This window comes from Drosophila miranda, chromosome 2 (assembly GCF_003369915.1).
Source record: "Drosophila miranda strain MSH22 chromosome 2, D.miranda_PacBio2.1, whole genome shotgun sequence".
Taxonomy (NCBI): domain Eukaryota; kingdom Metazoa; phylum Arthropoda; class Insecta; order Diptera; family Drosophilidae; genus Drosophila; species Drosophila miranda.
The window spans coordinates 10,339,232-10,366,798 of NC_046675.1; the positions used below are offsets into that span (position 1 = coordinate 10,339,232).

Consider the following 27,567-nt stretch of genomic DNA (forward strand, 5'->3'; position numbering starts at 1 on the left):
CCGTATATTTCGGTATATTTCTGAGGGTGAGACCGTATATTTTGTCGCTTAGTAAAGAACCGCAGAATTAAAAATAATAAACATTTAATAATTTAATCAAATATGACGAACCTTCAACGCTGGCTTTTTTACGTAACGCTCTTCGCAGTGCCCTACCTCTCTGTAGTGCTGGGCACAGTGCAAACGCAGTTTACGAGCAAATATCTGCTGCACATTCAGCTGCTGCCGCTGCTATTGCTGGTGCTCTTTGGCGTAAGTGGAGGGAATTCATGGAAGAAATCATAGTTAATTCCCATCTTGTCCAATAACCCTAGCTATACTCCGTGTGGACTGTGCTGTACCGGACATTTACCTTCAACGATTGCCCCGAGGCGGCAAAGGAACTGCAGGCTGAGATTCTAGAGGCCCGCAAAGATTTGATTGCCAAGGGATTTCGGTTTCGCGACTGATGGAGTGGGCAACATACTACGCTGAAACCTTGTGCATGTTAATTTGTAATTCCATTAATTATAAAAGTTGTATATGAATGTACTTTGTGCCGCTTTTTCTTGCGGTTCTTGCGTGCGTGGAAAACATTGCAGCCGCATGAGATTGATTTCCCCAGGTGGAAAAGTTTGAAAACATTTGGAGATTCAGTTTGTGAGGAATGAAAATACTGAACACCCACGAGACTGAGTGACAGATAACGCTGGAAGAAAATATCTTCCTTATATTGCATCCATCCGTAATGAAAAACCGTAAAGAAGCGTACCACGTCATGGCGCAACGCTGATTGTACATTTATGGAGAGCCGCATGATCTGGAGTGCAAAGGTACCGGAAAGAATTTCAATAAGTATTCGCAGAGTCCCCAAAGAGCTATTAATTGGTGGGAGATTCGATCATGGTAAATTTGTAGGACGACGACAACTGAGTACTTCACCCATATACCCAGCTGAACAGGAGCACCAAATTTCCGAGGGGCGGTATTTGTTTTAAAGGCTACCCAAGGCTATCCAACTGCTTTTTGCGACAAGTCTCAACAAAATTAAATTCAAATAGGAATAACCACTGACATCGTACAGCACAAACTAAAATCATTGCCTTGAACCTATTCAGTTGAGATCAAATAAAAGGGCATTTTCTTTGAAAAACCCACAAATTATTAAAAATAAATTATTTCATCAAGGTTGGTAGGTTGGTTAAAAAGATATAGCGGTTTTGATATTTGAACATTTTTGAACCTATTGAGTTGAGCTGTGCTGTAGATGTCACTCCCAATATTTCAGTAACTGTTGCGAAGTTTTTCAAAATTTATGTTTATATTTAAGTCGTACCACTCGTACTAATTTAATTTGGTTACGTTTTCTTTATTTTGTTCATCCCAGAAGAACAAAAAAAACCGAAGCGAGTATTATTATCATAGGGCGCCTCGTTTTATAGCACCTACAGCTGGCCCTGTCTCTAAAAATAGTGACTGCTAGCTTTGTCGCCGCAGGTTTAATCTTTTTTATTCAATTCAAATTATATGCCATCTCTAACTAATCCTAGTCGCTAGCCGCTAACCAGTCCCGAGGTATATCTGTTTTAGGTAGGGCCACTAATCAAACGTACATATGTATGTATATAGATGCGACGGTATCAACAAGAGAGCTGAGAGAGTTCCCAAGGGAACCGGTCTGCACACAGATGTACATATGTATGTACGTACATTCAAATGCAGTCGCAACGTGGCTCGACCCAGAGCCAAGCTGAGAGCTCTCAGAGCGGACGGCCCATGGAGAGCTCTCGCGACGTGGACTTACCTTTTATAGTTTTACCCTGCCCAGCCCCAATTATGCATGCTAGACGCCAACTCTGACTCTTGGGGGGGCTAGCTAGCGTGTCAAGCTTTGAGCACAAACAAATCGCGCTTAGACGTCTCTCGCAACAGAACTGCCGCTGGTTACGTGTCCGAATATTCCATAAAAAGCGAAATGAGTCACAAATTCATTGGTGTCTGCCTGCTGCTGGGCTGCCTGGTCGCCTCCGTCCACAGTGCTGCCAAGGTGAGTCTCCGGCCCCATCTGGCCCATCTTTAAGTGGTCAAACCCTAGACGAGGCCACGCGAATCAGCGCGCAAAAACAATGATTGCACAACTAAAAAGCGTGTCAGGGCCCCCGAAGACGCCGCAGTATGCACGAGTGCGAGTATTTAGGTGGAAAAGTGCATGAAAAGAAATAGTTACCGAAAATACCAACTCTGAATAGTGATTATAGAGTGGTGCTGCACCCTTTTCGGGGCAGCAACAAGTGGCACGGGTTGACTGAACTGTAGGCTGTCGGAAAATGCCATGCCACGGAAAATCATTCAGCATAATTTCCATTGTACAGCTCTGCTACTCTGCTCTGATGGTATTTTCGTTTGTTGTTTGTGATGCGAACCGGTTCTGATACCAGTTTCGAATAGTGGGAACCGGTGTGCGCCGGCGACCAACTGCAACTCCATTCTTCCCCGCCCCCCGCCCACCAACCTGTTGGTGTGGTTGTTTCGGTTGTGGTTGTTCCAGCGAAAATAAGAATGGTATGGTATGGTTCTTCCAGCGGTGTGTCAGCGGATTTATATAACTTTGGCCCCAACTCCGACGCTTTGTTCGTGGAAAAAACAGAAAATAATTTGCATATGTGTGTGCACACCATTCCGTTTATTTTTATTATTTTTTAGAAGTCATTGTTAAATTTATTGCGCATCATTTGCCGCTCCTTAGTCACGCCATACAACACTAGTTTGGCAAAATGAAAAGTAATTTTTTTTACAAATGGTATCCCCTGATTGGTGGAAGCTTTAACCACATGGTACTTTAAATTTGTGTGCATGTATACTTTATTGTAGCCCTAACCTTTAGTTTTGTAAATAAGAACTCTCGCTAAATACTCTCCAAGATAATATAACCCAGTACATCCTTTGCAAGAAGAATATAATTTAGAATATAAAATCTATAACGAATGACTTTAAGCAGGCTGCACATATATGTAAGGCTAGTTTTGGAATCCACTGTATTGTGTGGCCACTGTATTTATGGTCACTTGTATATTTTCTCAATTGTATTCTAGTATTCCATTGTTGGCAGTTACTAATTATATATGTATATGCATTTAGTTTAGTTTTGATCTACTGGAGTTTCTTTCTGCTAGAAAGTTAGAATACTTGCTAGTACTTATATTGTAGCTGGTGCATACTGTACTCAGTCTCAACGGAAACAGCTTTACTTTGATTGAATCTGTGACTCAGGCTGGGAGTACGACCACTTAAATTGATCGAAATGAAAGAGGGAGAATAATTGGAAGACGAACTGAGAGCAGATTCATTAGCTGGGATCGGCGAAATCGAATGAGTCTTCAATTCCCTCAATTGAGGCACTCGACATACATACTCGTATAAAACCACATGTTAAGTGCTAATCCAATAAATATATACTATGTACATATGTAAAAACATCTGTACATCAAAGTCATACAAGCCAATTATAGACTCCAGTATAGGTACATTGGTACACACATACGAATGTGTGTATGTGTATGTACATAAACGCATCGGTGAGAAAGAATTTCTTTTTAAGTAACTTCCCAATCAAACAAAATCTATCCTAGAAGACAGTGTCGCTCAAAGTTTGTATCCACGAACCCATCCACGTTTCATAATTTTTTGTTTTGCTTCGAAATAAGGTATAATCTATAATCGACCGGTACCATTTGATCTGGGTTATATAAGAAATATATGTCCGTCTGTCATTTCGTGTTGAGAAGTGAAATTTCATAGAAAACTAGCAGTCAATGTTAGGGCCTAGAGACTAGGGCCTAGCCAGTAATATCTTCATTTGGAACATTGGCTAAAAAGCAATATTACAGAATGTATTAAAATACATACACTATCGAGTTGTTTACGCACCTATGTACGTGCGTACGTATATATTTTCTGCATCTACTCGACTTTGTGCCTTCTTTGTCCACCAACAAATGCTGGTTAATGTTGAACAAAATTTTCAACTGCCAAGTGAGGCATGAGGCATGTGGCAATTGTCCCCGTTCGACAAACAAAGAGTAATAATATTGTGCAGTTGCCAACTCAGCCGCAACTGATTTGCAAACGATTTGCATGCCACAACTGGGATGGACTCTCGCAAAAATGCAAATTGCCGCCTAAACAACTGTTTTCCATTTTGTGTTCCATCTCAGGTCCCCATTGCCATTTACTACGAGTCCCTGTGCCCGGACAGCGCCAAGTTCATTACGGAGCAGCTCTATCCGGCCGTAAAGGGGGAGCTGCGCGATGTGGTGGATCTCACATTTGTGCCGTTCGGCAAGTCCCAGGTGAGTGCTGTGGCAGGGGCCATGGGGTCGACCAGGACAATGGCTCATTTGCATCGGTATCTGTTTGCCCCTGCAGTTCTTCACGCAGGGCGCCGAGGTGACCTTCACCTGCCACCATGGACCGAACGAGTGCTACGGCAACAAGGTGCATGCCTGCGCCATCGAGCACATCCAAGCCAACTCCTACCAGATTGAGTACACGCGCGAGTCGCTGACCCTCGACTTCATCAACTGCCTGATGCGGGCCGGCAAGAATTTCCCGGACAACGTGTACCCCGGCCAGCGCTGTGCCACCGAGAACCACATCAACAACTGGGAGAACATCAAGACCTGCGCCAACACCACCGAGGGCAGTCAGCTGCTTCGTAAGGCCGGCGAAGCCACCATGCGGCTCAAGGAGCCCCTCACCAGCGTGCCCAGTATTCTCTTCAACGAGGTGAGTGCATCGTCACTCCAGGAGCTGATCACCTAACCACATCTTCCATTGTCTTGCAGCAATTCGAGAAGAAGGTCAACGACCGCGCCCAGGTCAACTTCATTGGCACCCTCTGCCAGTACGTCTCGGCGCCCCAGCCCAGAATCTGCGCTCAGCACAACGCCGCCGCCACCCCTAGCCTGGCCAGCGTAAGCGCCATCTTAAGCTCCCTGCTGGGTCTTTGGTTTATCCGCTCCTTCTACTAAGCTGTCAAGTTTCCAACTGAATCTGAATCTCAATCTTCCATTGCTTCCGTCCCAACTTCCGTGCAATGGGGAATCTCAATGCCTTATGATTTGTTTTTCTCTTTTGTTCTGTTTACTGGTTTGCTTCCAGGCCAATTGAAACCCAAGCCGTCCAATCGTCCAGCTCCAATATATATATCAGAGATCAAACTTATTTTGCAAGAGCTGGAGTGCTCTTAAATGTAACAATTAAATAAAACGTTCAAAACTGAAAAATTGTGAATTCTTTGAGTACAAGTTTAGATATTATGTAGAGTATTGGAATATTTTTAACATTTTCCGCAGAATATTTTGTATTTTATCGTAAAAGCCTCCACGAATAAAATACCATCAAAAAACTATCCGATTACCCACGAAGGAGTAAACTTGGACCTGACGCTGTCGAAAAAATGAAACAATTTGGATGCTAAACTGCGGAACAGGACATTGTAGAGGAATAATATGCGATCTTAACTGCTTGACTTGGACTCAAGATTACATGTTGTATATAATTGATAGAATAATTGATGTACGGTCCATTCCATCAGTCGTTCCACGATCTTTTTATGATGACTGCATTATCCCTTGTTTTTGGTCACGTCAGTGATGCCGTCATCCCTGACCATTGAAATCCAGATTGAAGATCTGTTCAATCCGTTTGTAAAGTAAAGCATTGATTACGATTACTATTTTCTCTCAACAACATGTTGTTGAGTTTATTTGTATAATGGTAAATGGAGCGCATTCCTGGAGAACCCAAGGCTGCATTTCAATACGATTCAAGAATCATCCCAATCAGCCCTATGGATCTCGGGGTTTCTCTATAAATTTAAATATAGTTGTAGGCGTAATCTCTGAGAAGGAACCGGGTTAAGTCAGGGTGCTGCCAGTTCTAGAAATGATGTGTTTATGGTTGAATGAGTCCAAAGTCCTCGCGGATGATGCACCTTAGTGATGGCAGCATGGGGAGATGAGCGCCGACGAGGAAGCCCTGCATAGGTGGGAGCTTACCCGTAATTCACATGTTTGTTGTCAAATATTTTGATCGCTCTGCGGAGTAGCGTCAGCTGCTTATCGTGTAATTTGTTTTTGGTGCCAGGCGATAAGCTGCGCTGCCAGGCTCCTGGAATCGGCAGTGCTGCTGGGGCTGGGCAGCAACAGGGAGGAGCGTTCGCCGGATAGATTACAGCAGATGGGGGACTGGTGGTGGGAGGCTATCGCGGAGTCGGGTAATTGTTGTAAACAAGTCATTAGCAAATCAATTTGCGGCCGCTGTTGATATGCATGTGAGATTTCCTTTACACCAAATGCTGAGCTAGGGGAAAATTCAAAAGCACCTCAAGTGAATCGATCAAATGTGGGGCACTAAACTAATTAAATGGCAAGCGCTTTCGACACCACGTGGGCATGTACTGGGGCATCATCTGGGGGGTAAGGTTCGCAGTGCACTCTGACTGGGCCCACGGCACTGTGGCATCTGCGTCAGCAGGCGGAAAGTGGCAAACAGGTGCAAAATGGATTCATTCATTCATGTATTCATATCTGTTGAAGTGACGCGCTCGCTTTGGCTGTGGCATTGGCTGTTCTGCGATGGCAGAGGACCAGGTATTGCCGAGCAAATAAATCTGAGCGCGTTGCTAATTTGACGTTCCCCGGGACAGCCCTCTTCCACTCTTTTCCCTGCCCTGCCCCGCCCTGCCCTGACCATGCCTCAAAGGAAATGCTCTTTGGATAGGCACTACCAAACCACCGCATTACAGCTCCCACGCATTTACGAGCGCCCACCCCTCCCTCCGATGGCATTCGAAACGACCAACGTATCATTGCATACATCTAGGCGCCCGCTGCCAGCGAGCACTTCGTGTGCCACTCGGCTTTCCGGTCGCTTCTGATTGGCTGGCACGTGGTATACCACACACACGCTCGCACCCACGCGCACACAGACAGGGCCCCGTCTTGCAGTATAAAGCAGGGCCGTCTGCGTCCGGCGGCATCACAAGAACTCCGGACTGCAGTCGAGCCACACAAACACCGCCGAGATCCCGTCGAGAAGAACCATCCTGAGAGGACCCCAGCCCAAGGAGGACGAGAAAGTCAGTCGTTTTGGCCAGTGAAGTGAATGTAGGTGTTCCATCGTCGCGAATCTAATCTAAGGGCAAACAAGTGAAAAGTTTGTGTTGAACCAAAGAAAATTATTCGAAAATTTCTCGCAACTTATACTCATTAAAAACACTTGGTGAGTAGCGGCCCCCTCCCGAAGGTGCCTGTCGAATCCATAAGATATGCTGCTCCGATTACTGCCGAGATACTTTGTTTGCTTTAATTGTCGGCCGTTTGCCAGGACCAACTAATTTGCCTCTGCCCTGCGGCGAGGCGTGTGCTTGGCTTTTTGTTTATTTGTTCAATTTAATTGAATTAAATTAGATTAAAGCTCATAATTGCAGCCCACACCCACACTCCGACCCTGTCCGACGATAATCCACTTTGATTTATTTTTCATAATGCACCCACTCCCACTCCCACTCCCACTCCCGGTCCCACTCCCGCTCCAAACTGCCGCGGGCCAGACGCACTTGCTGCCAAAGTTGAAACTAGGAAACGCTATCGAATCACTCATTTACCCAGGACCAAGTTGAGAGCTCCTACTGAAAGCCAGCAGCTGCATAAATCATGCATAGCAGTGTAAGAGCAGTCAGGCAGGCAGGCAGATACTAGACAGAAAGACAGGCAGTAGGTATATTCAAGCCCGACTTGTTGTGTAACTTTAACTCGATTTGGGGACTTTCCTTGCTTTTCCCGAGTTTTGCTCGCTACTTAATTGGTTTACTTACTATGATTTATAGTCAGAGCAGTTATGGGAATTCCACATGCAGAAGCATTATAAATGCTAACCATTTGACATCTAACAGATTGGATTCATATAATCATGTCTTGAATAATATTTCCGGTTTTAGTTTCATTAAAGCTTCTAATGCTTAATGAGGTTAGGCCTTAAACAGATGGTAATTTGCTCTAAACTTAATTTAATTCTAAGATTTCTAAAATTCAAAGAAGCATGTTAACATTAAGAATATTAAGACAAAAAATGTACATTATTTTGGACTCGAAATGCTTCTTTTTGAGTTTGGAGATCTATTCAATCAAAAGTTAATACAGTTTTTGAACAAAGAAATAATTGGAGAATGACTCCAAATCAAAGCTCTTAAAGAAAAGAAACCATCGGATTATTATCCTCCAAATGGCTTTATTTAAACAGTTCTCAGAAAAAGTTAAGTTCCCCATTGCTTCCTCTTAGCAGATCTAAAAGAAAAGGCAGTTAAAAACGAAGAGTTTGGTTTCGTTTCCTTATTAAATATAGAAAATGTTCACAGAAACGATGATCATCTTACATAGGATCCCCAATTAGTATTAACATTCTTTAGTTAATCAAAACTCCCACCTCAAACCTGGTAACTTCTTCTCTTCTTTTGGTACCTCTTGCTCCAACTTTAAACGTGGTGTGGACAGACCAAAGAAAGCTGTGACTCAAAGACTACTCGTACGTAGCTATAATTAAAAATAGTTCAACACCTGGGTGAATGTGGATCTCTTTATCTTTAAATCGACCCGAGTACAACTGTCCCAAACTCCATTCAATCCATGCCAAAGGCACGCTTCTGTAGGCTGTCCTGGTTAGCATCTAGCATCGTTTTGCTTTGTTCTGTCCGGATTATCAGCTGGCGATTAGAAAATTTCACACGGAAACCGATCGAACGGGTGTTCGTGAACTTTGCATTGGCAGATGTTGATTGGGATTGGGATTGGGATTGGACCGAGGGGGATCTATGGGTACACCCATATCTAGCCACAGCTCGGCAGCACCTGTGGAAAGTTTTCCAAATGTGATTTACGATGCCCTGAAGCCGCACGAACGGGTATTAGTGACAGTGGCTCTGTCAGCACCAACTCATTAAGGCATCATTATGATGACTAAATAGCTGGGAAAATTGATAAACCATCGTCCAGCGCCCTCCGCCGGTAATCATGTTGTTTATGTAATGAGAATACTGTTATTGTTTTCGCTGGCGCTGGCGCTGGCGTGGGTGTGGGTGTTGATTTTTCCTGCACTCTACAGTAGCACTCCACATATTAATAATCACTTATCGGCCGACCATAAATTTAGCCCGAACAGCTCCTCGAAATAGCCCGGCAGACGACAGGAATGGAAATATTAATGGGGCGCGACTGCGACTACGAGTGGGAGTGGAAATGGGAGTGGGGGTGGGAGCTGGAAGGAGCACGCGTGACACGGATTGCGCGGAGATTACCGGGTAGATCGCGGCTTATCAGTTATCAGCCAGGCCGGGCCGGGCCGGGCTGGGCTTTTAATGTGGCATATAGATCGGGGCGAGTCGGCGGATCGGCCTCAGTCGCTGGCGGGTGCTTGAAAATGTGAAATCGTGCTCAAGAATTCGGCTGATGGTGGCGCGGTGCTGAGAACAGTCGCATTCGAGGGTCCCAGATCAAGTGAAACTGGCAAAAACATCCGCCCCAACCGCGGTCGTGTCTGTGATTATAGAACCCATCCATCTATCGAACCTAGATTGTAGGCCGAGGCAGGGCAGGCGAATCAAATTTGAAAATAAGCTCAAACCAAGTGTGCGCGAATTGCCAGTGAGTGCCAGTGCTGCTGATAAACAGGGTTTATCAAGGCAACGGCAACCTGTTAGCAGGGAAAACAAAGGGAGTTACGTGTACAATCAGTTAAGGTTAGTGAATTCCCCGCTCTGGAGCGGGACTGCAGTCGCATCCGAGTGTGACACGCGACCGGGTTCGGTTCTCAATAAACTTAATTACGCACACTTGCCGCATGATTGATGTGGGCTGTAAAACCCATCAAACATCCGCATCGGCATCGGCATCATCTGGAATCAAATTTTAATTTCAGTCTTAGGCCCACACACACACACGCTCAGACTCTAAGAGAGGATTCATGCAGGTCTCGGTAAATTAAATGAGTTTATCTTTCATCTTTGAATATCTTGGATGTTCTGGGAATTCAAAGCACGTAATAAACAAACATTTGCCGAGGTTCCACGTTTGCCACTTTGCCCTCAAGTTAATTGTCTTTGTGTGCGAGTGTGTGCGAGTGTGTGGGTGTGTGTGGGGGCGTTACATAAATCATAGTTCAAAAAGTTTTGCGGCCCAGGATTAGCTCCCTAAATGCATGCTGACTTGTGCGATTTATGTGACTTCTGACTCTTTCCCGTCGTGTGCTCGGATTTCCTAATTAGTGTAGCACACCCTCCGGGGCCGCGCTCTGTCAAATCCAGGCACCGTCCTCAACAGGTGCCCATCCTCCGCTCTCCAGCTCTCTAACTCTTCCCCTTTCTCTCTATTACAGCTATCATGAAATCCACCATTTCGCTGCTGCTGGTTGTCATCTGCACCGTGGTCCTGGCCGCTCAACAGAGCCAGGCGAAAAGTGAGTAGCCGCATCTAGAGATCCATAGTTTAAATGGGACGCTGCGGGAACAGTCGTTTCGCATGAATATCGCATTCAATTTAAGAGCGAAAAACAAAGCCATAAATGTGTGACATGCCACATATCCAGGCCCCTCCTTGGCAGCATCAATTGTTGCAGTTTAATGCAAGACAAACAAACGGCACCCGACCGCCCTTCTCCTCCTTCTAGCGACAGCCATTGACAGGGACCCCGGAGTCTTTGTTTATGCAGCTGCGGGAACGGCAAGTGCGGAGCTGGGCCAGTGGGGCTATAAGGTGTGCAATTTCCATTTCCTGACTCCTCTGTGGTGCCCCCAAAGGCCACAGAAGTCATGTGTGGTACATTCTGTCGTACAACGAGCACTATTCACGAGAATGCAATGTGGACCTACGCACAAGACTCACGAGGAGTCAAGGAGAGGAAACTGCCACACTGGGAGAGCAAGGATAGCGCTAGAACGGGTTTTGAATATAATATTGAATCAAAAATTGAATAGCAATAATAACCTAAACTTAGAGCACGAGCAACACGGGTCTGCAATTTCCGTTTCCCTGCATTTCTGTGGTCCGTCTGTATCCTCAAATATTCCCGTATTACTTGTCAGTTCACTTTTGATTGAATATTCTCGATTATAGAACGGCATTTGTGCTGCCTCTGGGATATGCGTATGTCTGTACATAATTGGATGATCATCTGAATCCCAGTTCGCATCAATTACCGAAACTTTTCGATTTGATTGCCTTTGAAATAGCATTTACGAGTAGGCTGTTAGCAGGCTCCCAAAGTGAATACAAGCAAAACATTGTGGGACAAGAGAAATCCACACATCGTCGATGTGAAAGATACCCTAAAAATCCAGCCATATTTGCATTCAGTCAGAGACCACGAGGAATCCGTGCTACCCTGCCCCACAATCTCTTCGGCGCTGTGCTAATGTCAAGGACAACTCCCTCGAGGGCAGAGGGGAAATTTATGTTTGCCTGTGTGGGCGGAAATTCAAAAATAGCAGGCAGCCAAAAGTTTATTCGCTCACTCCCAGACGCCCGGCGGAACGGGCAGGGTCAAATGGTTATCACAAGATGTCTCTCCGGAGCATTGGAGAGCGATTAAAGATTTCGGCTGTCAGAGCGGCAGTCTATCTGCCCGCCCCACATACTCGTAATGGTACAAAGTTTGTGTGTGGTGCGTTCCTTTGGGGAGTGCACACGCACAGGTCGTGCCTCAGCCCGTGTTCGGGGTCGGGGTCGGGGTCGGGCCTAGGATCGGGGAATGGGGTCCCAGGATTTTTGTGCGCTGGAATCGATTAGATGGCCCGCTAGAAGCGTTTGCAATTTCTTGGTCACCTGCCGATGGATAATTAATTTTCGATCTTCACCCTCCCACTCTTGCAGAGGGATGCCAGGCCTACGGCCATGTGTGCTATGGGGGCCACGGCAAGCGCTCCCTGAGCTCCGGCACAGGAGCCGGAGCGGGCGAGTCTGCGGCTGAGCAGGAGTATGTGCGTCCAAATGGCCTGCTGCCCATGCTGGCGCCAAACGAACAGGCACAGGCCCTGCCCGAGGGCGAGTTTGATGACTACCCCGCCCGTCAGGCGCTGTACAAAATCATGAAGTCATGGGTAGGTGTGGGCCAGGGCTTCCACCGGTTTCGGCTTGACTAACAGCTAATCGGCTCCCCTCTTGCAGTTTAACCGTCCACGCCGACCGTCCCCACGTCTGAGCGAACTCGACTATCCCCTGACCAACTCCGGAGAGTTGTTCAACCGCGATGTGCCGATGAATGCGTTGAACTAAGAACCACTGACCACACGAACTACAAGCACAACAAGCATCAGCATCAGTAACACCCGATCCAATGGAGTACAACACCAACAAAAACTGCACCGACAGCAAAAGTAACCAAACCATTAAGAAGAGCCACAACACCTGCAACATTATGACATTACCAATTACTATGAGTGTTATTTACATACTTCCGCAAAATGTATAGAATGTTTGATAAATGTCTACAAATAGCGCAGCAAATGTTTCTGCTTCAACTCTTAGAGCGCATGAAAAATAACTGAAATTTTTAGGGGCTGGTAAGGATTTCAGTGCACAAAAAAATATAGAGGAGTCGAGAGATGAATAAAACCGATACAATTCAATTACATCGTGTTTCAATATCTTTATGCATACACACACTATTTATGTTTATTAACGAGGAAAGCGAAAGACTATATGTAGTTGTAATTTTACTTTATATATCACCTATACGGATTCCAAAGGCACACGGCACCATCAATGCTTGGAGCTCCATGTGGCAGCGGAAGGCAGTGTAAGGTATATTGTATATGTATGTTAATCATTAATCATTAATCGTTATAAGTGTATAAATGTTATATTACGACAATGCAACCTATAAAATGTTCACAAGAGTTTCTATTTATAATGATAAAAGTGGTTAAATAAATAAGCTAATGTGCTAGAGAAGCAACAAAATGGAATTAGTAGCTGGTTTTTATTTTACTGTTTGACGGACAAATGTATGCATGTTGGTGAAAAACAAAATTTAAACTTTATTCTTTCGCCGCCAGTGCGCTTGTAGCAGCCAGCTTTGTGCCATGAGCCCACTTAGTTTATGATATGTAAATTTTAGTGTTGCGCAGTGTACAATATACTTTTCATTTTTTTCATTTCAACGGTATAAAGAAATCCAATAAAAGCAAGTGTTTAAAATAAGCCAGTCAAGTTCAAAATTGATTCATCAATCGGAGAAAATTATGTGGGCATGGCTAAAAAATCTAGATAGCTAGTAACATTCCACGGAATATCAAAATCGAGGAATATGTATAAGAGAACTTGAATTCGTCAGTATATTTTTGGTATGTTTTTAAAATAAGACGATATATTTTGGTATATTTCTGAGGGTCGGACCGTATACCTTATCGGATTTTCTTATTTTCTTGCCACCACGTCTAGCTCACACACCTCGCAATTTTTATACTTTTCATCGTATTTTCTAGTATTTTCCAGTATATTTTAAGACGCGTTATGGACTCACCCTCTTGTGCAATGCACCAATGTAGAAACCGTGTAGAAATGCCACTTAGAGCCATGTCCCAGGCCACATCGAATACTAATTCGCGATCAGAATCGGATTCCTGATCGTTTGCCATCAAAATCTCAATTTTTTCAAAAATGTCGGAAAAAAGGCATGGATAACGGAGGTTTTTACACTGGCGCTTCCATGGGGCTTATATGAAAAAAAAACGGGCAAAAATTTTTGAAACGTACACATTTCCCCTTCAGGTGTCGCCTTTGGTAATTACATGGATATGTAGTTAATATGTAGCAACTGTGTAGTTACTTTGTATTTAAACTAATTTAGTGGAAATTGTTGTTGACCGGTTTTGTTTAAACCTTATTTTATAAACAATACAATAATGATGAGAACTTAAAGTTATCCAGTCTTGTAGGAAATCGATGTAATAATCGGAAAAAATTATGTGGGCGTGTCAAAATGTTTTATCTAGCTTATAATATTCCACGGAATATTGAAATCGAGGAATATGAACTTGAATTCGTCAGTATATTTACGGTATATTTCGTATATTTACTGCACGTGCTTCGTCGCGGCATGTTGTTTATTGAGTAAAACTGCAAAAAAAAGTAAATACACAGAATGACAGAGGATAATAATGAGTCGGAGCCACGGGCCGTGTTCAAGGAGAGCAGCAAAATCTTTCGCCGCAACCGAGCCCTGGGCTATGTGAGCAACCATGTACCCGCAGTGACGCGGTACGTCCAGCGCCGCAGAGACACGCTGGTGATCACCTGCATCGGGCGCTCCTTCCAGGTGTACACTGCCAGCCACTTCCGCCTGCTCCATGTGAGTGGTCTGCACCCGGACGACATTACGGCCCTGGCAACCGACAGGCTGCACACGTACACGGCGAGCAACAAGTGCATTTACGCCTGGCGGGCTGGCAAGCACATACGCCATGTCTATCGTGGCCACAACCGGGATGTGCACCTTCTGCTGCCCTTCGGCTCGAATCTGATTGCCGTGGACCACGAAAACGTGCTGAAAGTGTGGAACATTTTCAGCGAGGATGTGTATCTGGAGGTTCCGTTCAAGGTGGACGAGTTCCAGGTCACGGCTGTAGCTCATCCGCCCACATACATTAACAAGATAGTGCTCGGCTCCCGCCAGGGCCAGATCAAGATCCTAAACATCAAGAAGAACAGCATTGTGTGCACCTTTAATCACCACGAGAGCCGCGTGACGTGTATCGAGCCTGCGCCAGCACTGGACGTAGTGGCTGTGGGGCATGGCGATGGCGCCATCATTGTGCTGAATCTGAAGTTCGACGAGGTGCTCATGGCCTTCAAGCAGGACTGGGGCGTGGTCACCAGTCTAGCCTTCCGCACGGACGGTCCTCCTATTCTGGTGTCAGCCTGCAGAAACGGTTACATGGCCTTCTGGAATCTGGAAGAGCGCAAGCTGGCGGGCCAACTGCAGGCGCATGAGAAGGAGATCACCACTGCCATCTGCTTTCCCAGCGAGCCGGTCGTGTTCACCACCTCCCCTGACAACTCCATGAAGCTCTTTGTCTTCGACATGCCCGACGGGGGCGCACGCCAGTTGCGCATTCGTGAGGGGCACACCAAGCCACCGCTTTGCATACGTTATCACGGCAGCTCCGGCGTCTCCATACTCTCCTCCGGCGAGGACAGCACCTTGCGTGTCTTTTCCACCCTCTCCGAGTCTCTAAACAAGAGTATGGGCAGGGCCTCCTACAACCCAAAGGCCACCAAGTATAAGAGTGAGTCAGAATGATCCTCCAAAGCATTAAAAGTTTCTCACGAAACAATTTCCTTTTGCAGATCGCTTTCAGTTCGACAAGTTTAGCATGCCGCCGATTCTGGAGTTCACCTCGGACACGGCGCGCGAGAAGGAGTGGGACAACATAGCCGCCATCCATGCGGGCATCATACAGACCACCACATGGACGTTCGACAAGAGCCGCATGGGCGAGCACCGCCTGGTGCCGAAGCAATTCCAAAACAAGAATCGCGTCAACTTCCAGAGCGAGACCACGTGCATTGTCCTGACGCACTGCGGCAACTTTGTGATCATTGGATACAGCAGTGGCGACATCGAGCGCTTCAACATCCAGTCGGGACTGCATCGCGCCAGCTACGGAGCGCCGGCTCACAAGAAGGCCGTGCGCGGATTGGCCAGCGACAATCTCAATCAGTGCGTGATTTCTGGCTGCTCTGAGGGGCTGCTCAAGTTCTGGCCCTTCAAGGGAAAGGGTAATGACCCCTGCTCTCGGAAAATGATTCAATTATTTAAATAAGTTTTCTCCGCTCTGCAGTTGACAAGCCCCTGGCCATATTGCGTTTGGCAGATGGTATATCGATAATGCGACAGCACAGAGAGAGCTCGATGCTGGCCATTGGACTGGACACCTTCAAGGTGTACGTCATCGACATGCACACGCGGGTGATTGTGCGAAAGTTTGTGGGCCACACAGCCAAACTGAACGATCTAACCTTTAGTCCGGACAGCCGTTGGCTGATCACAGCGGCCATGGACTCCACAATCAAGGTGTGGGACATACCCTCCTCGTACATGATTGACCACTTCCGTGTCGAGCGGCCATGCGTCTCGCTGAGCATGTCTCCCAATGGCGACTTTCTGGCCACGGCTCACGTCAATCTCCTGGGCATCTACCTTTGGGCCAACAAGACGCTGTTCAATCAGATTTCCTTGCGTTCCATTGACCCACATGAGCCAGCCCCATATGTCGGACTGCCCACTAACGTTTGCGATGCCATGGATCTGGAGGATGGCATGAAGGAGCTGGAAATCGATGGGGATGACGACGAACTGGGCGAGACGATCGATGCCCAATACGAGACACCAAAACAGTTGGCACCCGAGTTAATCACCTTATCGGGCCTGGCTGCCTCACGCTGGCAAAACCTTCTTGATCTGGAGCTTATTAAGCAGCGCAACAAGCCCAAGGCCCCACCCAAGGCGCCGAAGCAGGCGCCTTTCTTCCTGCCCACTGTGTCTGGCCTAGAAATGCGCTTCGATGTGACCAATTCGGCCTCAGACAAGGACAGCTCGCGCATCTTACAAGCCTCCACACTCAACAATCTAACCACTTTCGGCCAGTTGCTGGAGGAAACTGCCACCAGCAACGATTTCAATCCCGCCGTGACTCACATAACCCAGCTGGGTCCCTCGATGGTCGACTTTGAGATCAAATCGCTGCATCCGGAGGCCGGCGGAACCCTTCTGGCTATGGTGCAGTTCCTCAAGCTCATCGAGTTCATGTTCGGCACAAACCTCAACTTTGAACTGGCCCAATCCTACCTGAGCGTCTTTCTTCGTTCACACGGCCTCACCCTAACGGAGTCTCCTGACCTGGTCCGAGCACTGCGCACTGTTTCGCGGGTGCAGGAGCAGGCCTGGGATAGAGTCGAGAGTAAGCTGACCTACGGAACCGGCGTGGTAGCCGCCCTACGTAACTTTGCGAACTAGTAAATAGACTCCCCCCATACCCCAATCCACTCGTATTTGTAGTTTTTTCATCCATTTACGCTGTAAATAAATTGAAACACAAAACGACGAAGCCTTCCTAGTTTCGTAATAGCGGACGACATGCTGTCTGGGCAAAATCCTACCCATGCTTCGGAAATTCTTTACAAGCAACTGCATGTTTTTAGGAAACTGTCATTCTGTAAGCCTGAATGGTAAAGGATAAATACGTCTCACGTCATCAACTAAACATAAAGTCTCCCATAAAGCCTACCCAAACCAATTTGGACGTATGAAAGCCATCATCAAGAGGCTCATGCAGCACTAAGACGAAGCCAGGCAGAAGCGCAAACCTCCTACGTTCCATCATCAATGCAGTTTTGTTCATCAAAAACAAGGAGACCCACGGTCCCACAGGTCACCCAAACAGACTGGGCATCAACTTCTCTGGACGTTTAACCAGACTACACCCTTTGGATCTGCCATGACGCTGTGCGGGTTTGAAACGGAATTCACCGGAACATAATTATTATAATATACCATATTTAGTATATTTGATTAGGGGCCTGTGAATCATGCTTTGGGTGACGGTGCAGCGATAACTGAATGAGAGATAGCTGCAGCAGACTGGACGACACGACCTTTGGAAGAAAGAGTCGACTAGAACACCGGATTGAGTAGAAATTGTGTATTAATTATTTATTTGTTATATCCGTTTAAACTAACGCTTTTATTTATGCTGGAATTAAATAACTTAAACTTGTTGCTAGACGTTGTTTCTTAGATACGGTTCTAGTGGCGACTGATTTGTTGTTAGCGTTTTCAGTTTCAGTTTTGGGTTTATCGACGACAATCGTAACTCAACATAAACGTATTGAGAAGATATATTCTGGTTAGTTTTCGAACAACCACGCATTATAGCCATAGTGCACATCTGATAAGTTTCCATTGATTTATACTTAAATATCGCTATCGTAGCTTTGCATATATCGTGGCCAGATGAAATAACTTTAGTTTCTGGATTGGTTGGTTTCTTGTTGTGTAGTGTAGTGTAGAGTGTGGTGTTTGGAGTAGCACAATGCAACACGCAACTGGGTCTGTGTGGCTGGTCTTCGGCCATTGCAATCTATAGTTACAGTGTGGTGCTCGGGTTCTAGGTTACAATATGGGGTGGGGTACAGCGCTGGCATGCCGTATGGATTGGTTGGGCTTGGCGTACTAGTAAGTATGTATAACCGCTTAGCTTGATGTGCACTGTTGGACTCGGGGGCCATCCTGATAGCCGCCATCGTCCTCGTCATAGGCCATGCGCTGGTGTTGCTGGCGGCGCTGCTTGGGATCAAAGTCCTCCTGTTTGGGGCATCACGTAAGAAACAAATGATATCAGCAAGATTCGAAGGGAGATAACTGATTCACTTAATATCATCTACTTACCAAAACAGTCTGCTCTGCTTCGAATGGAATGTCGACCTCTGGGGCCGGTGGCAGGCATTGCTTGAGCGTCGGTACCACAGACGGGTTGATCACGTCAGGGAAAATCACCTCGAATTGAACGATTAGCATTCCCTTCTCCATTGGATTCTTATATATGGGCATGCCCTCCTCCGAGATGCATTTCGTCATTTCGTGGCGAATAACTTCACCGGGCTGCGTGGCCACGACCAGATCACGGCCGTCCAGAGTCTTGACCAGGCGCTGGAAGCCGCACAACGCCTCCACCAGCTGCAGCGGCATCTTCATCATGAGATCCTGGCCGGCATGTGCAAAGAGTGAATGCTCTTTCTCGTCTAACAGTATAATGATATCACCCGGCTGAGAATCCGGTTCGTGGTCACCCTCCCCTGTGAATACGATCTTCTGACCATCCCGCATTCCCTTTTCGATGTGCACTTCCAGCACCTTGCGCTCGCGCACCGTCTTCCGACCGTTACAGTTTTTGCAGCGATCCTTCTCCTGTATGACCTCGCCGGTGCCAGAGCACTTCCGGCACACCTGCTCGATGTGTTGCATGATGCCAGGTGCAATCTGTTGGACGCGCGTCTCAACGCCGTTGCCCCGGCAGTTGGCGCACTTCTCGATGCTGCCCTTCTTTCCACCACGGCCCTCGCACTTGTCACAAATCACGTTCTTCTGCAGCTGAAGCTTCCGCGTGGCGCCGTTGTACAGCTCTTCGAGCTGCACCGACATCTGGTGCACCACATCCTTGCCGCGGCGCTCGCGACGTCGTCCGCCACCGCCGCCGCCACCGAATCCGGCTCCGAAGAACTTCTCAAAGAAGTCCATGGGGTTGCGGAAGTCGCCAGAGTCGGCACCACCCTTCTTGATAGCGGCCTCGCCGCCGTCATCGTACACCTGACGCTTGTCCACGTCGGACAGCACCTCGTAGGCTTGCGAGATGGCTTTGAACTTTTCCCCCTCATTGGGGTTCTTGTCGGGATGGTACTTGAGTGCCAGCTTCCTGTAGGCCTTCTTGAGCTCGTCGGGAGTTGCGTTCGGCTTCACGCCCAGCAAATCGTAGTATCCGGTTTCCTTGACCATCTTGTATTAATATATTGAACCTGTATAACTGAAAGCAGAAATGAAGTATTACTATAGAGTTCTACGATTCCCTTTACCTCGGGCGGTGCGATGCTTTTATGTCTCTGGGATGAGTGTGTGCATATGTGCTGCTTCCGGAAGGCCCGGTTCAAGGTTAACGCCGAGCAGTAGTACGCGAAAATTGCGACGCAGTCCACGTTTTCTAGAAGTTTTTCTATTTCAATATGCCGTCGGTGACCGATGAGCAGCTGACGCCGCTACCTTGCGTCCCTGCCCTTCTGCCCTATCAACGACGACACGGGCGCACACACGCATACACACACCAGAGTTTCTAGAAAATTTCGTCAGCGTTTGGCAGCCCTGGTCACCGCGCCGTTGCGAACGGCGACCGCAAAGAAAGAGCACGATAATGAAAGAAAAAAAAAATCACCCAGCACTTGGACAAAGTGAAAAGCAGAATAAAGGGCAATGCAGAAACTACTTTTTTGAATTTTCAATTGATTGCCTTTCTGTTTTTTGAAAACCATGCCAATAAATGTTCGCTAAATAAAGTTAAGTACATGAACATACACACACACACCCATTGGCCTTTGTGTGTGTGCTAGGTACAAACATGTGCCGCGCAAGACGCTGCGTCAGAATAATTTGCACGAACATGACGGAGGGACATGGGAGAGCGAAAAGAACAAGTTCAATCGATTTTTACAAAAGAATGTGTAAATTGTAATTTTCGTAGCCCATCTCGCTGGCTGGCGAAAAATTAATTATCGCTGATTACTTAACAAAAGCGGAAGGCAAGAGAAGTCCACCAAATACACACACAATGGGAATGCAAAACGAAATCTGCCAGATTAGACCAACGGAATTATTTGGGGAATCGCCACTTACCTTTAAAATTAATTGCTGCCGTATATTCGAGTGTCTAGCAAAACTAACTTTTGCTATTAACAATTACACTTTTTACAATAATTTATAAAACTGACTACTTTTTCCGTGCTCGCCACGCTTGGAAAGAAAATTCATCGAGAAACGAGCTTAGCCTACTTAAGCCCCCTCTATTTAAACAGTCGGCGGAAAATGTTACCCTCTGGGTCAACAATAGGTTAATTGTTCTCGGTCAAGGATTGGAAACCATATTCCTCGATGTTGATATTCGATTTGATATTACTAACTAGATATGACTTCCATAACAGAATATATAATTTTGTCCGATTGATAGATCAATTTTCTAAAAGATATGTTTATTTTAATTACTCCTTATTGCATTTATTCTGAAATAAGGTTTAAATAAAAAAGGTCAAAGCATAAAACGTAAGCGTGTAGAAGACACCTTGTCGGAGCCAATAACCTTTTCGACGGCTATCGATACTATCGACTGGATAGTCGCTACAGATCCGCGCCAAGCTGTACCATATCAATATCTTATTAGCTGGTATAATTGTAGGATTACTAAATATTTAAATTATTATCAAATTTTTTTGTTTAAGAACAATAATGATATTATGTTGAACTGTAGCATCTCTAAGATGGTTCCAAATGAATCAATTGAATTAAATGAACCAACTATCGATTTTTCTTGCGAAAACAATCGAACTACTGCCGCCTGGTTACTTAATAAATATTTATTTTGTTTATTGAAAATTGAAATATAAGTTGAAATCGGACAACATGAGGCACGTCCAGTTCCTGGCCCGCACTGTGCTAGTGCAAAATAACAATGTGGAAGAGGCCTGCCGCATGCTCAACCGCGTGCTGGGAAAGGAAGAGATTCTTGATCAATTTCGCCGCACGCGTTTCTATGAGAAGCCCTACCAGGTGGGTGGACGGCCTGTTCCTCCGTATTCATATCTAAACAATACGTTAATTCTGATTGATCTCTTTTAGGTGCGTCGCCGTGTGAACTTTGAGAAGTGCAAAGCCATCTACAATGAAGACATGAACCGCAAAATACAGTTTGTGCTCCGCAAGAACCGTGTTGAACCTTTCCCCGGCTGCAGTTAGTTTCCTAGGCTCATCGTAGTGTTCTTAATGTAATAAATCTAAGAAAACTTGTTGGTAAATGGAATATGTTTACATTGATTAGAACATGTGGGATCTCCAATAGCAGTGAGCCAGTGAGAAATCCATCCTTCTTTATTTCAGTAAATCCATATATGTAGCTTAAAAAATGAGGGACATGCTTCTGTAGAAACATTAAGATGGACATGGTTGAACTGAATTGTCATCTTGATTAAGAAAATATACTTGTCGGAGATGCGTTACAAACATCTGAACAGTTAAATATTACTCTGCTGATGGTTACCCGGTAAGGGTACGGGTATTCAAACAATTAGATTAAATCAGCGCCTCTTATGGCACAGTTTTCTTTTAAACGCTTATGAAATTCTGTGGGAGCACGACTAAATGATTTTTTGGTTGTTTGGGGTCACACAAACTTCATAAATGCTTTAATGGTGGCTACTAAATATGATTCTTTGTTTAGAATTTTTTTTATTCGATTTTGGCGTACTATGCTGATTACATGGATAGTGGCTACGTGGGGCGAAACACATTTGTCGCAATGAAAGAGAAAAAGACACTTGACAACTTTGGTCCCTAAAAGAGCGTCATGAGGCCTCACCCTAGTTTCTTATACCTTGTCGGACCCACAGTACTAACGGTACTGATAGGTTTATACATTTTCTCCCTTCGAACGCATCGGACGTGTTTTTTTGTCTTAAATCTGAGAGGTAAAAATTATATTGGCTTGAAGATGTTTTGTCGATTGCCAATTATTTTTAAATTTTGCAAATCAAAGATATGTAGCATACTTTTCAGAAATATTATAGAAAGAACTTATTTGTTCGATAAAGTGCGTTGCGGCCCAATCGAGCGGGTTCTTGTTTTTACATGTGTTTGTACATGTGTGTTTGTGTTATTGTATGTGTGTGTGGTGCAATTGCAGCAGCGCTGCAAACACTTGCCTCTGTCTCTGATGGCTCTTTTATAGCGCCCACAACTGGGATTCCAAAACGTGCTCAAGTGTTCCTCCAATGACATCGATAATTCGCTTATGCGGCCAATTTACCCAATTCACGCAAAAGAAAAGCTTTCTCTGTGGTGTGTGTGAGTCCGATGGGACTATGGCGCAGTGGGAGCGAAAGTTGGCATGTTTGGTTCTTTGCTGTTCTCCGTCTTCCCGCCCCGCTTCTTTAAATACCCGGTACTCGTAGGAACAAGGTATATGCGTTCGTCAGATGTAACAAGAGGAGGGAGGGCCCCTGACATAGTAACTTAAAAAGGCTATTCTTAATCAGCTTTAATAGTCGTTTGAATTTTGAAATTTAGCCCTCCGTTAAGTGGAAACAATCTTCAGCAAATCTTTTTCGGAAAAGGGAAGGCTTGTGCCTGTTGAATTCTAAATGGCTCCGACCAGTGCACACGCTATAAATCTGAATAGGGAGTATCTTTTAGTCGATTACTGCGTTCTTACTGGCTTTTTTACTGCTTTACTTTGGCTGTTGTGCTGTTTTATCGATTTCTTGTGTTATTTTTAGCGTGATTTGGATATGTGCATGTGTGTGTGTGTCCGCTGTATTGTGTGTTTCCTTTTGGGGCCGGGCCGTTACATCTTCGTGGATGTTAGTGTTGGTGTGCGCCTAATCGAGCCCTCGCTGGTAATCGAATAAATTATGTCTAATGCGACTTTCAGATCTGGAATCCGCGGCATGTTTTCAAGCAACTTGGTGGCCATCTTCCTGCTGGCGTGCGTCGGCTTAGCGCAGGCCTACCCGGCCCTGCTGCCCTATATCTACAGTGAGACACGAGCCGCTGCACCGTAGTGGACCCAGTGCTAATCCAGGTCCCTCCCACAGATCCATCGCACGAAGTTCATGCCGTTAAGCGCAACGATGCGGTCTTCCCCCAAATAGAGGACGATGTCGGCGAGCTGGACCAGCTGCGGAAGGAGCAGGTGGGTGTGAGCAAGCGGCAGCATGACGGTAGCACCGCCCGCACCAGCACTACTACCAAGGAGAGCGTGGAGGAGGGTGCCGCCGCCCCCGAGCCCCATCAAAGTGCTAACGTGAACATCCTGCCGGATTTGGAGCGGCAACTGGAGGTGGCTACGCCGCTGATATCGACTACAACCACCACCAGTACCTCTGCCACGACCACGACGGCCACGTCAAAGGAGGAGAGCGAACGCTCACAGTTGGAGGAGCCGAAGACAGCCATCAAGACGGTGGTCGAGCCGACGGTTCATGCCAAGGTAAGCCCCATCCCAGCCCCAGCCCTCCTCCCAGTCGGTAGTGTGGCTTGCCTGCTCTCTCTCTCTCACGCCTTGTAAACACCAAATGTGTCTTTTGAAAATCCAAGTGTATATCCACGAAACCACCCAAAAACCAACAGGCATTTTACGGTGCAGCTCGTCTAGCCTTCGGCCAGAATCCGGAGGTGTTGCCAACATCCTCAACCACGTCCACAAGCACCACAACAACAACCACAACGGCAGCACCACCTGAGGAACCAAAGCCCGAGCCCGAGCCCGAATCTGAGCCCCAAGCAGCAGCCGAATCTCAACCTGAACCTGAACCTGATCACGAACCCGAATCCGAGTCTGGAGGGGATGCGGCCGTGCCAGCTAATATCGAAGCAGCTGCAGCGGAAACAGAACTGACCGCCCTGACACCTCCCAAGGTGGCAGGACCCCACAGCCACGACCACGACGTCAACAAGGAGACCATTGGGGACATCATCTTTGATGTGGTGTCATGGAACCCGGAACGGAGGTCTAGCGCGCCGAAGATAACGGCCAAGGTTTTTATGACAAATCACCGATAACCGATATCCGATCACAGACCATTGACCATTGATTGGCAATAAATTGGCAGATTTCAGCGAAAATTTAACCTCAATCCAGTCATTTTTGTAGCTTCACCTTGTTCGCTCTCTTGCTAATCGAATCTCTTTGCTAATCTGTTTTCCAGACGGTCCAGGGGCTACTGCACAGTCCTAATGGACAGTACTCCTCATTCGACATGGCTCAGTATATATTTTGGACTGGCGACGAGACGGCTGTAGTCAAGGCAGTGGAGGAACTAGTCAGTGGCAGAGTGGTTGGTTATCACCCATCTTCTCCGTAGCCGTCCGATCCTCAAGTTTATCTTTCTATCCCCCAGATCACCAGAGAGAATGCTCTCAAGTTCTTGCAGGATATTCGTCTGGGCATTGAGTTCCTGCAGCGATCCTATGCCAACCGCATTTTCCCCGAGGAGGTCCGTCAGAACCAGCTGAAGCGCCATAGTCCCCCCAGCCCCACGACATCAACAACATCCACAACAACAACAGCTACCAGTACCACGAGTACAACTACGGAGAAACCCTTCCCGGATGTGCATGCTGCGAAGGGGATTGCGCCGCAGGCAGGAGCCGTGCCAGTGAAAACCTTTGATAGCTTCAACTTCTGGAACAAGCTGAAGGATATGGATAATGAGGCGCAACAAGGTGGGAATTAACCAGACATATTAGTCATATGTAGATTCCTCAACGTTATACCATTTTCTTAGACCTAACCGACTATGACGAGGGTCGGGCCAAGATAGTTGAGTACCTGTACAACGAGTACTCCCTGGAGGAGATCCTCTACAAGCTGGCAAAGGTAGCAACAAGAAATAGCATAGCCTAGCTCTGTGTGCTCTCTTAAACGATTGATTGTCTTCCTGATTAGGTGATGTTCGCCCAGTCCCTGGCCCATGGATCCGATGAGGCACAAATGGAGTTGCAGAAGCTAACCGAGTTCCTGGAGCACGAGGGCACCCTAGGCGTTATACCCGTTGATTTGCAGAAAAAAGTATTACGTAAGTCCATCTATCACCCAAGACGATCCCGACTCTCTCTCAACTAATGAATCTCTCAATTAAATCCGTTTCAGGAGTGCTGCTTAGCGCCTTGTCAGACACGTTGACCGAGCATCCAGAACTGCTGCCGGCAGCACGGGTCAACCTGGCCAATCCATTTTACAGGCTTCCAATGCATACTCCCAGCCAGTAGAGCGCGGCGTAGCGCAGCGCTTTAGCAAAAGTTATCAGAATAATATAAATCTATCTATATATAAATATATATATATAAATGTATACATGCATAATCCACATCAGCTACCAGATATCAGCTATCGACATTTAACAAACAGATTTGAAGATGCTCTCTCTCGGAATTGCCTAGGACTCTTTCATTAGACTTAGCCCTATGTTTTTTATTGTGAGTACTCGAAATTACCCGGTCGATTGGCACTTCCAAGTTGATTTATGGATATGTTTTTATCCTATGTGTAATATAGCAAAAGATTCGCGTGATATTTTTGTTGTCAGGCAGAGGACGAGACAGAGAAACCCCCTTAAGTACACGGTATTTTTAGGAACCATAGCAAAATTAATTACTGAAACCCTCAACAGATGGAGACTTGCGCTTCTTTGAGCTTTTAACATGAATCCAACACAGAAAGTAGAATATTTACTGCGTAGTAAATGGTACACTTGCTTGTATTTGATATGAGTTAGTTAGGAACAATGCGGTCGAGGTCGCAGGAGCAGAGTATCTTTGGTAACGAAGCAGGAAAGGGCTCTGAGTCCGCATATATCAGTAGCGAATATACACACATAGCTGCTCCCTACACAGCAGCAGAATCAGCAGCAGCAGACACAATAATAACACCTATTATACGTTCTCCCCGCAGTAATTGAGCTATTGTGCATTATTAATGAATTGGTTAACCGATTGATTGTTTGTGAGTTACATATACGATATGCAAATAAGAACTAGAACCTGTATCAAGAAATATCGATTATACACTAAAATACATATATATATATATATAAAACATGCGTGCGATCTAGTCTACTGGTCCTTCTTGGGCTCGACCGCGTCCGCCGGCTTGTCCAGCAACTGGTTGATGCGCTCCTCCGTCAGCGGCTCGTTGCTGTTGAAGAGTTTCTCGATCTCGGCCCGCTCGTCGTCCCCAATCTCTTTGGCGTACTGCCTGGCCAGTTCCTCCAGCCGCTGTTGGTTCTTCTTCAGGTGCCCCGGCAGCCAGAATACAGTCTGCACCATCCTGGAATAAACTCCGAGTTACAAGGGAGCTCTCCAATCAGGGGACTCGCGCTTACTTGAGGAGTACGAATCCACAGAAGGCCAGCAGTAGGCATAGCCCAGAGGTCTTGAGCATGGTCCAGTAGTCAACCAACACTTGCTGATTCTTCATTTTGGGATCCCTTTTGGCTAGTTCTACTCCACTCGCGTCAAAAATGTACCTTCGAATGTCATATGTGGCCGTTCTGACATGTCCACTTCCCACACAGGAGGCAATGTTGTGGTCAAGCGTCGTCATGGGGAGCCAGTCCACGGCATACGTGTGCTAGACACCAGACCACCAATCATGTGTGGTCCCCAGAAATCAATATTCAATTTGCTCTGATTTCAGTTAAGGGCCGTGAAAAAAAACTCCTGCTCACAGAAATGTTGCCAAGCCCTACATCAAAATGTGGCCAAGAACCCAGATGCATGCTGACGAAGTGCGCACAGAAATTCCTGAGAAAGTGTCGTCTTTGGTAATCGCACTTTCTATTTTTAACAGTTATCTCTGCATAAATGAGTTAATATAAAAACAAAAGCCAGTCAAAATACTATGCTATACTCTGCTTGGTTTGGCTACTATATACACTATAAGATACCCACTAGTAAAGACTACATTTGAAATTAAATTATAGCCAAAACTCGTCTCTCTACCTCTTAAGAGTATCTCTTACTTATTTTAATACTTTAAGCTCCACTATTTCTTAATATTATATCTATAAAACAAACCGGGCATATTTTAAGATAATTATTTTGATAGATTTTTTTTTTTTTCGAAATATCTCCCAACATAATGACAGAGAGTCAGTCGTCAAGGTTGTCAAGAGAGTTGAATCCCTTTACTATTATTATTTGTATGCACCTATATCATTTATA

The 27,567-nt window shown here is 46.0% G+C and overlaps 8 protein-coding genes across 13 annotated transcripts; 6 read left to right on the forward strand and 2 right to left on the reverse strand.

Moving 5' to 3' along the window:
• Nucleotides 1-20: 20 nt before the first annotated feature.
• On the forward strand, nt 21-531 carry LOC108154231 (dolichol-phosphate mannosyltransferase subunit 3). Its single transcript, XM_017284458.2, has 2 exons — nt 21-252; nt 315-531. Exons 1-2 carry the CDS (start codon nt 103-105, stop codon nt 447-449), a joined length of 285 nt encoding a protein of 94 aa, XP_017139947.1. The 5' UTR covers nt 21-102; the 3' UTR covers nt 450-531.
• Nucleotides 532-1,835: 1,304 nt separating this feature from the next.
• Nucleotides 1,836-5,266, forward strand: LOC108157112 (GILT-like protein 1). 2 transcript variants are annotated; one of them, XM_017288988.2, is made up of 5 exons: nt 1,836-2,026; nt 4,194-4,328; nt 4,405-4,764; nt 4,824-4,952; nt 5,140-5,266. In XM_017288988.2, exons 1-5 carry the CDS (start codon nt 1,955-1,957, stop codon nt 5,146-5,148), a joined length of 705 nt encoding a protein of 234 aa, XP_017144477.1. In that variant the 5' UTR covers nt 1,836-1,954; the 3' UTR covers nt 5,149-5,266. The 2 variants fall into 2 exon arrangements, with proteins under 2 accessions (XP_017144477.1, XP_017144476.1); XM_017288987.2 differs by having other exon boundaries at nt 1,838-2,026; nt 4,824-5,266.
• Nucleotides 5,267-7,027: 1,761 nt separating this feature from the next.
• Nucleotides 7,028-12,658, forward strand: LOC108157615 (neuropeptide CCHamide-2). 3 transcript variants are annotated; one of them, XM_017289749.2, is made up of 4 exons: nt 7,028-7,263; nt 10,411-10,491; nt 11,904-12,130; nt 12,198-12,658. In XM_017289749.2, exons 2-4 carry the CDS (start codon nt 10,416-10,418, stop codon nt 12,303-12,305), a joined length of 411 nt encoding a protein of 136 aa, XP_017145238.1. In that variant the 5' UTR covers nt 7,028-7,263; nt 10,411-10,415; the 3' UTR covers nt 12,306-12,658. The 3 variants fall into 3 exon arrangements, with proteins under 3 accessions (XP_017145238.1, XP_017145236.1, XP_017145235.1); XM_017289747.2 differs by having other exon boundaries at nt 7,028-7,148; XM_017289746.2 differs by lacking the exon at nt 7,028-7,263 and adding an exon at nt 9,433-9,775.
• Nucleotides 12,659-14,102: 1,444 nt separating this feature from the next.
• On the forward strand, nt 14,103-17,140 carry LOC108156253 (WD repeat-containing protein 36). Its single transcript, XM_017287604.2, has 3 exons — nt 14,103-15,319; nt 15,381-15,812; nt 15,875-17,140. Exons 1-3 carry the CDS (start codon nt 14,176-14,178, stop codon nt 17,047-17,049), a joined length of 2,751 nt encoding a protein of 916 aa, XP_017143093.1. The 5' UTR covers nt 14,103-14,175; the 3' UTR covers nt 17,050-17,140.
• A 590-nt stretch (nt 17,141-17,730) lies between these two features.
• LOC108156254 (dnaJ homolog subfamily A member 4) lies at nt 17,731-20,615 on the reverse strand. Its single transcript, XM_017287605.2, has 3 exons — nt 20,473-20,615; nt 18,481-19,612; nt 17,731-18,396 (listed from the first exon to the last, which is right to left on the reverse strand). Exons 2-3 carry the CDS (start codon nt 19,582-19,584, stop codon nt 18,286-18,288), a joined length of 1,215 nt encoding a protein of 404 aa, XP_017143094.1. The 5' UTR covers nt 19,585-19,612; nt 20,473-20,615; the 3' UTR covers nt 17,731-18,285.
• A 536-nt stretch (nt 20,616-21,151) lies between these two features.
• Nucleotides 21,152-21,644, forward strand: LOC108154233 (28S ribosomal protein S21, mitochondrial). Its single transcript, XM_017284460.2, has 2 exons — nt 21,152-21,399; nt 21,469-21,644. Exons 1-2 carry the CDS (start codon nt 21,253-21,255, stop codon nt 21,583-21,585), a joined length of 264 nt encoding a protein of 87 aa, XP_017139949.1. The 5' UTR covers nt 21,152-21,252; the 3' UTR covers nt 21,586-21,644.
• Nucleotides 21,645-22,232: 588 nt separating this feature from the next.
• On the forward strand, nt 22,233-26,262 carry LOC108157342 (mucin-5AC). 3 transcript variants are annotated; one of them, XM_017289360.2, is made up of 9 exons: nt 22,233-22,313; nt 23,276-23,379; nt 23,439-23,833; nt 23,941-24,381; nt 24,552-24,680; nt 24,744-25,068; nt 25,131-25,222; nt 25,292-25,421; nt 25,496-26,262. In XM_017289360.2, the coding sequence occupies exons 2-9, from the start codon at nt 23,292-23,294 to the stop codon at nt 25,612-25,614; spliced, it is 1,719 nt and encodes a 572-aa protein (XP_017144849.1). In that variant the 5' UTR covers nt 22,233-22,313; nt 23,276-23,291; the 3' UTR covers nt 25,615-26,262. The 3 variants fall into 3 exon arrangements, with proteins under 3 accessions (XP_017144849.1, XP_017144850.1, XP_017144851.1); XM_017289361.2 differs by having other exon boundaries at nt 23,974-24,381; XM_017289362.2 differs by lacking the exon at nt 23,941-24,381.
• A 101-nt stretch (nt 26,263-26,363) lies between these two features.
• Nucleotides 26,364-26,983, reverse strand: LOC108154633. Its single transcript, XM_017284956.2, has 2 exons — nt 26,727-26,983; nt 26,364-26,671 (listed from the first exon to the last, which is right to left on the reverse strand). Exons 1-2 carry the CDS (start codon nt 26,945-26,947, stop codon nt 26,458-26,460), a joined length of 435 nt encoding a protein of 144 aa, XP_017140445.2. The 5' UTR covers nt 26,948-26,983; the 3' UTR covers nt 26,364-26,457.
• Between the last annotated feature and the right edge of the window lie 584 nt (nt 26,984-27,567).

What these genes read in the sequence shown, in the direction of transcription:
- LOC108154231 (XM_017284458.2), top strand. Translation starts at nt 103, where the DNA reads ATGACGAACCTTCAACGCTGGCTTTTTTACGTAACGCTCTTCGCAGTG. An exon ending in TATTGCTGGTGCTCTTTGGC is followed by an intron (nt 253 to 314) that starts GTAAGTGGAGGG and finishes CAATAACCCTAG; the next exon opens with CTATACTCCGTGTGGACTGT.
- LOC108157615 (XM_017289749.2), top strand. Translation starts at nt 10,416, where the DNA reads ATGAAATCCACCATTTCGCTGCTGCTGGTTGTCATCTGCACCGTGGTC. An exon ending in TCAACAGAGCCAGGCGAAAA is followed by an intron (nt 10,492 to 11,903) that starts GTGAGTAGCCGC and finishes CCACTCTTGCAG; the next exon opens with AGGGATGCCAGGCCTACGGC. An exon ending in ACAAAATCATGAAGTCATGG is followed by an intron (nt 12,131 to 12,197) that starts GTAGGTGTGGGC and finishes CCCCTCTTGCAG; the next exon opens with TTTAACCGTCCACGCCGACC.
- LOC108156254 (XM_017287605.2), bottom strand. Translation starts at nt 19,584, where the DNA reads ATGGTCAAGGAAACCGGATACTACGATTTGCTGGGCGTGAAGCCGAAC. An exon ending in AAGCAGAGCAGACTGTTTTG is followed by an intron (nt 18,397 to 18,480) that starts GTAAGTAGATGA and finishes TGCCCCAAACAG; the next exon opens with GAGGACTTTGATCCCAAGCA.
- LOC108154233 (XM_017284460.2), top strand. Translation starts at nt 21,253, where the DNA reads ATGAGGCACGTCCAGTTCCTGGCCCGCACTGTGCTAGTGCAAAATAAC. An exon ending in TCTATGAGAAGCCCTACCAG is followed by an intron (nt 21,400 to 21,468) that starts GTGGGTGGACGG and finishes GATCTCTTTTAG; the next exon opens with GTGCGTCGCCGTGTGAACTT.
- LOC108157112 (XM_017288987.2), top strand. Translation starts at nt 1,955, where the DNA reads ATGAGTCACAAATTCATTGGTGTCTGCCTGCTGCTGGGCTGCCTGGTC. An exon ending in CCGTCCACAGTGCTGCCAAG is followed by an intron (nt 2,027 to 4,193) that starts GTGAGTCTCCGG and finishes GTTCCATCTCAG; the next exon opens with GTCCCCATTGCCATTTACTA. An exon ending in CCAGTATTCTCTTCAACGAG is followed by an intron (nt 4,765 to 4,823) that starts GTGAGTGCATCG and finishes ATTGTCTTGCAG; the next exon opens with CAATTCGAGAAGAAGGTCAA.
- LOC108157342 (XM_017289360.2), top strand. Translation starts at nt 23,292, where the DNA reads ATGTTTTCAAGCAACTTGGTGGCCATCTTCCTGCTGGCGTGCGTCGGC. An exon ending in CCTGCTGCCCTATATCTACA is followed by an intron (nt 23,380 to 23,438) that starts GTGAGACACGAG and finishes TCCCTCCCACAG; the next exon opens with ATCCATCGCACGAAGTTCAT. An exon ending in GGATAATGAGGCGCAACAAG is followed by an intron (nt 25,069 to 25,130) that starts GTGGGAATTAAC and finishes CCATTTTCTTAG; the next exon opens with ACCTAACCGACTATGACGAG.
- LOC108154633 (XM_017284956.2), bottom strand. Translation starts at nt 26,947, where the DNA reads ATGACGACGCTTGACCACAACATTGCCTCCTGTGTGGGAAGTGGACAT. An exon ending in TGTGGATTCGTACTCCTCAA is followed by an intron (nt 26,672 to 26,726) that starts GTAAGCGCGAGT and finishes AGTTTATTCCAG; the next exon opens with GATGGTGCAGACTGTATTCT.
- LOC108156253 (XM_017287604.2), top strand. Translation starts at nt 14,176, where the DNA reads ATGACAGAGGATAATAATGAGTCGGAGCCACGGGCCGTGTTCAAGGAG. An exon ending in AAAGGCCACCAAGTATAAGA is followed by an intron (nt 15,320 to 15,380) that starts GTGAGTCAGAAT and finishes TTCCTTTTGCAG; the next exon opens with ATCGCTTTCAGTTCGACAAG. An exon ending in CTGGCCCTTCAAGGGAAAGG is followed by an intron (nt 15,813 to 15,874) that starts GTAATGACCCCT and finishes TCCGCTCTGCAG; the next exon opens with TTGACAAGCCCCTGGCCATA.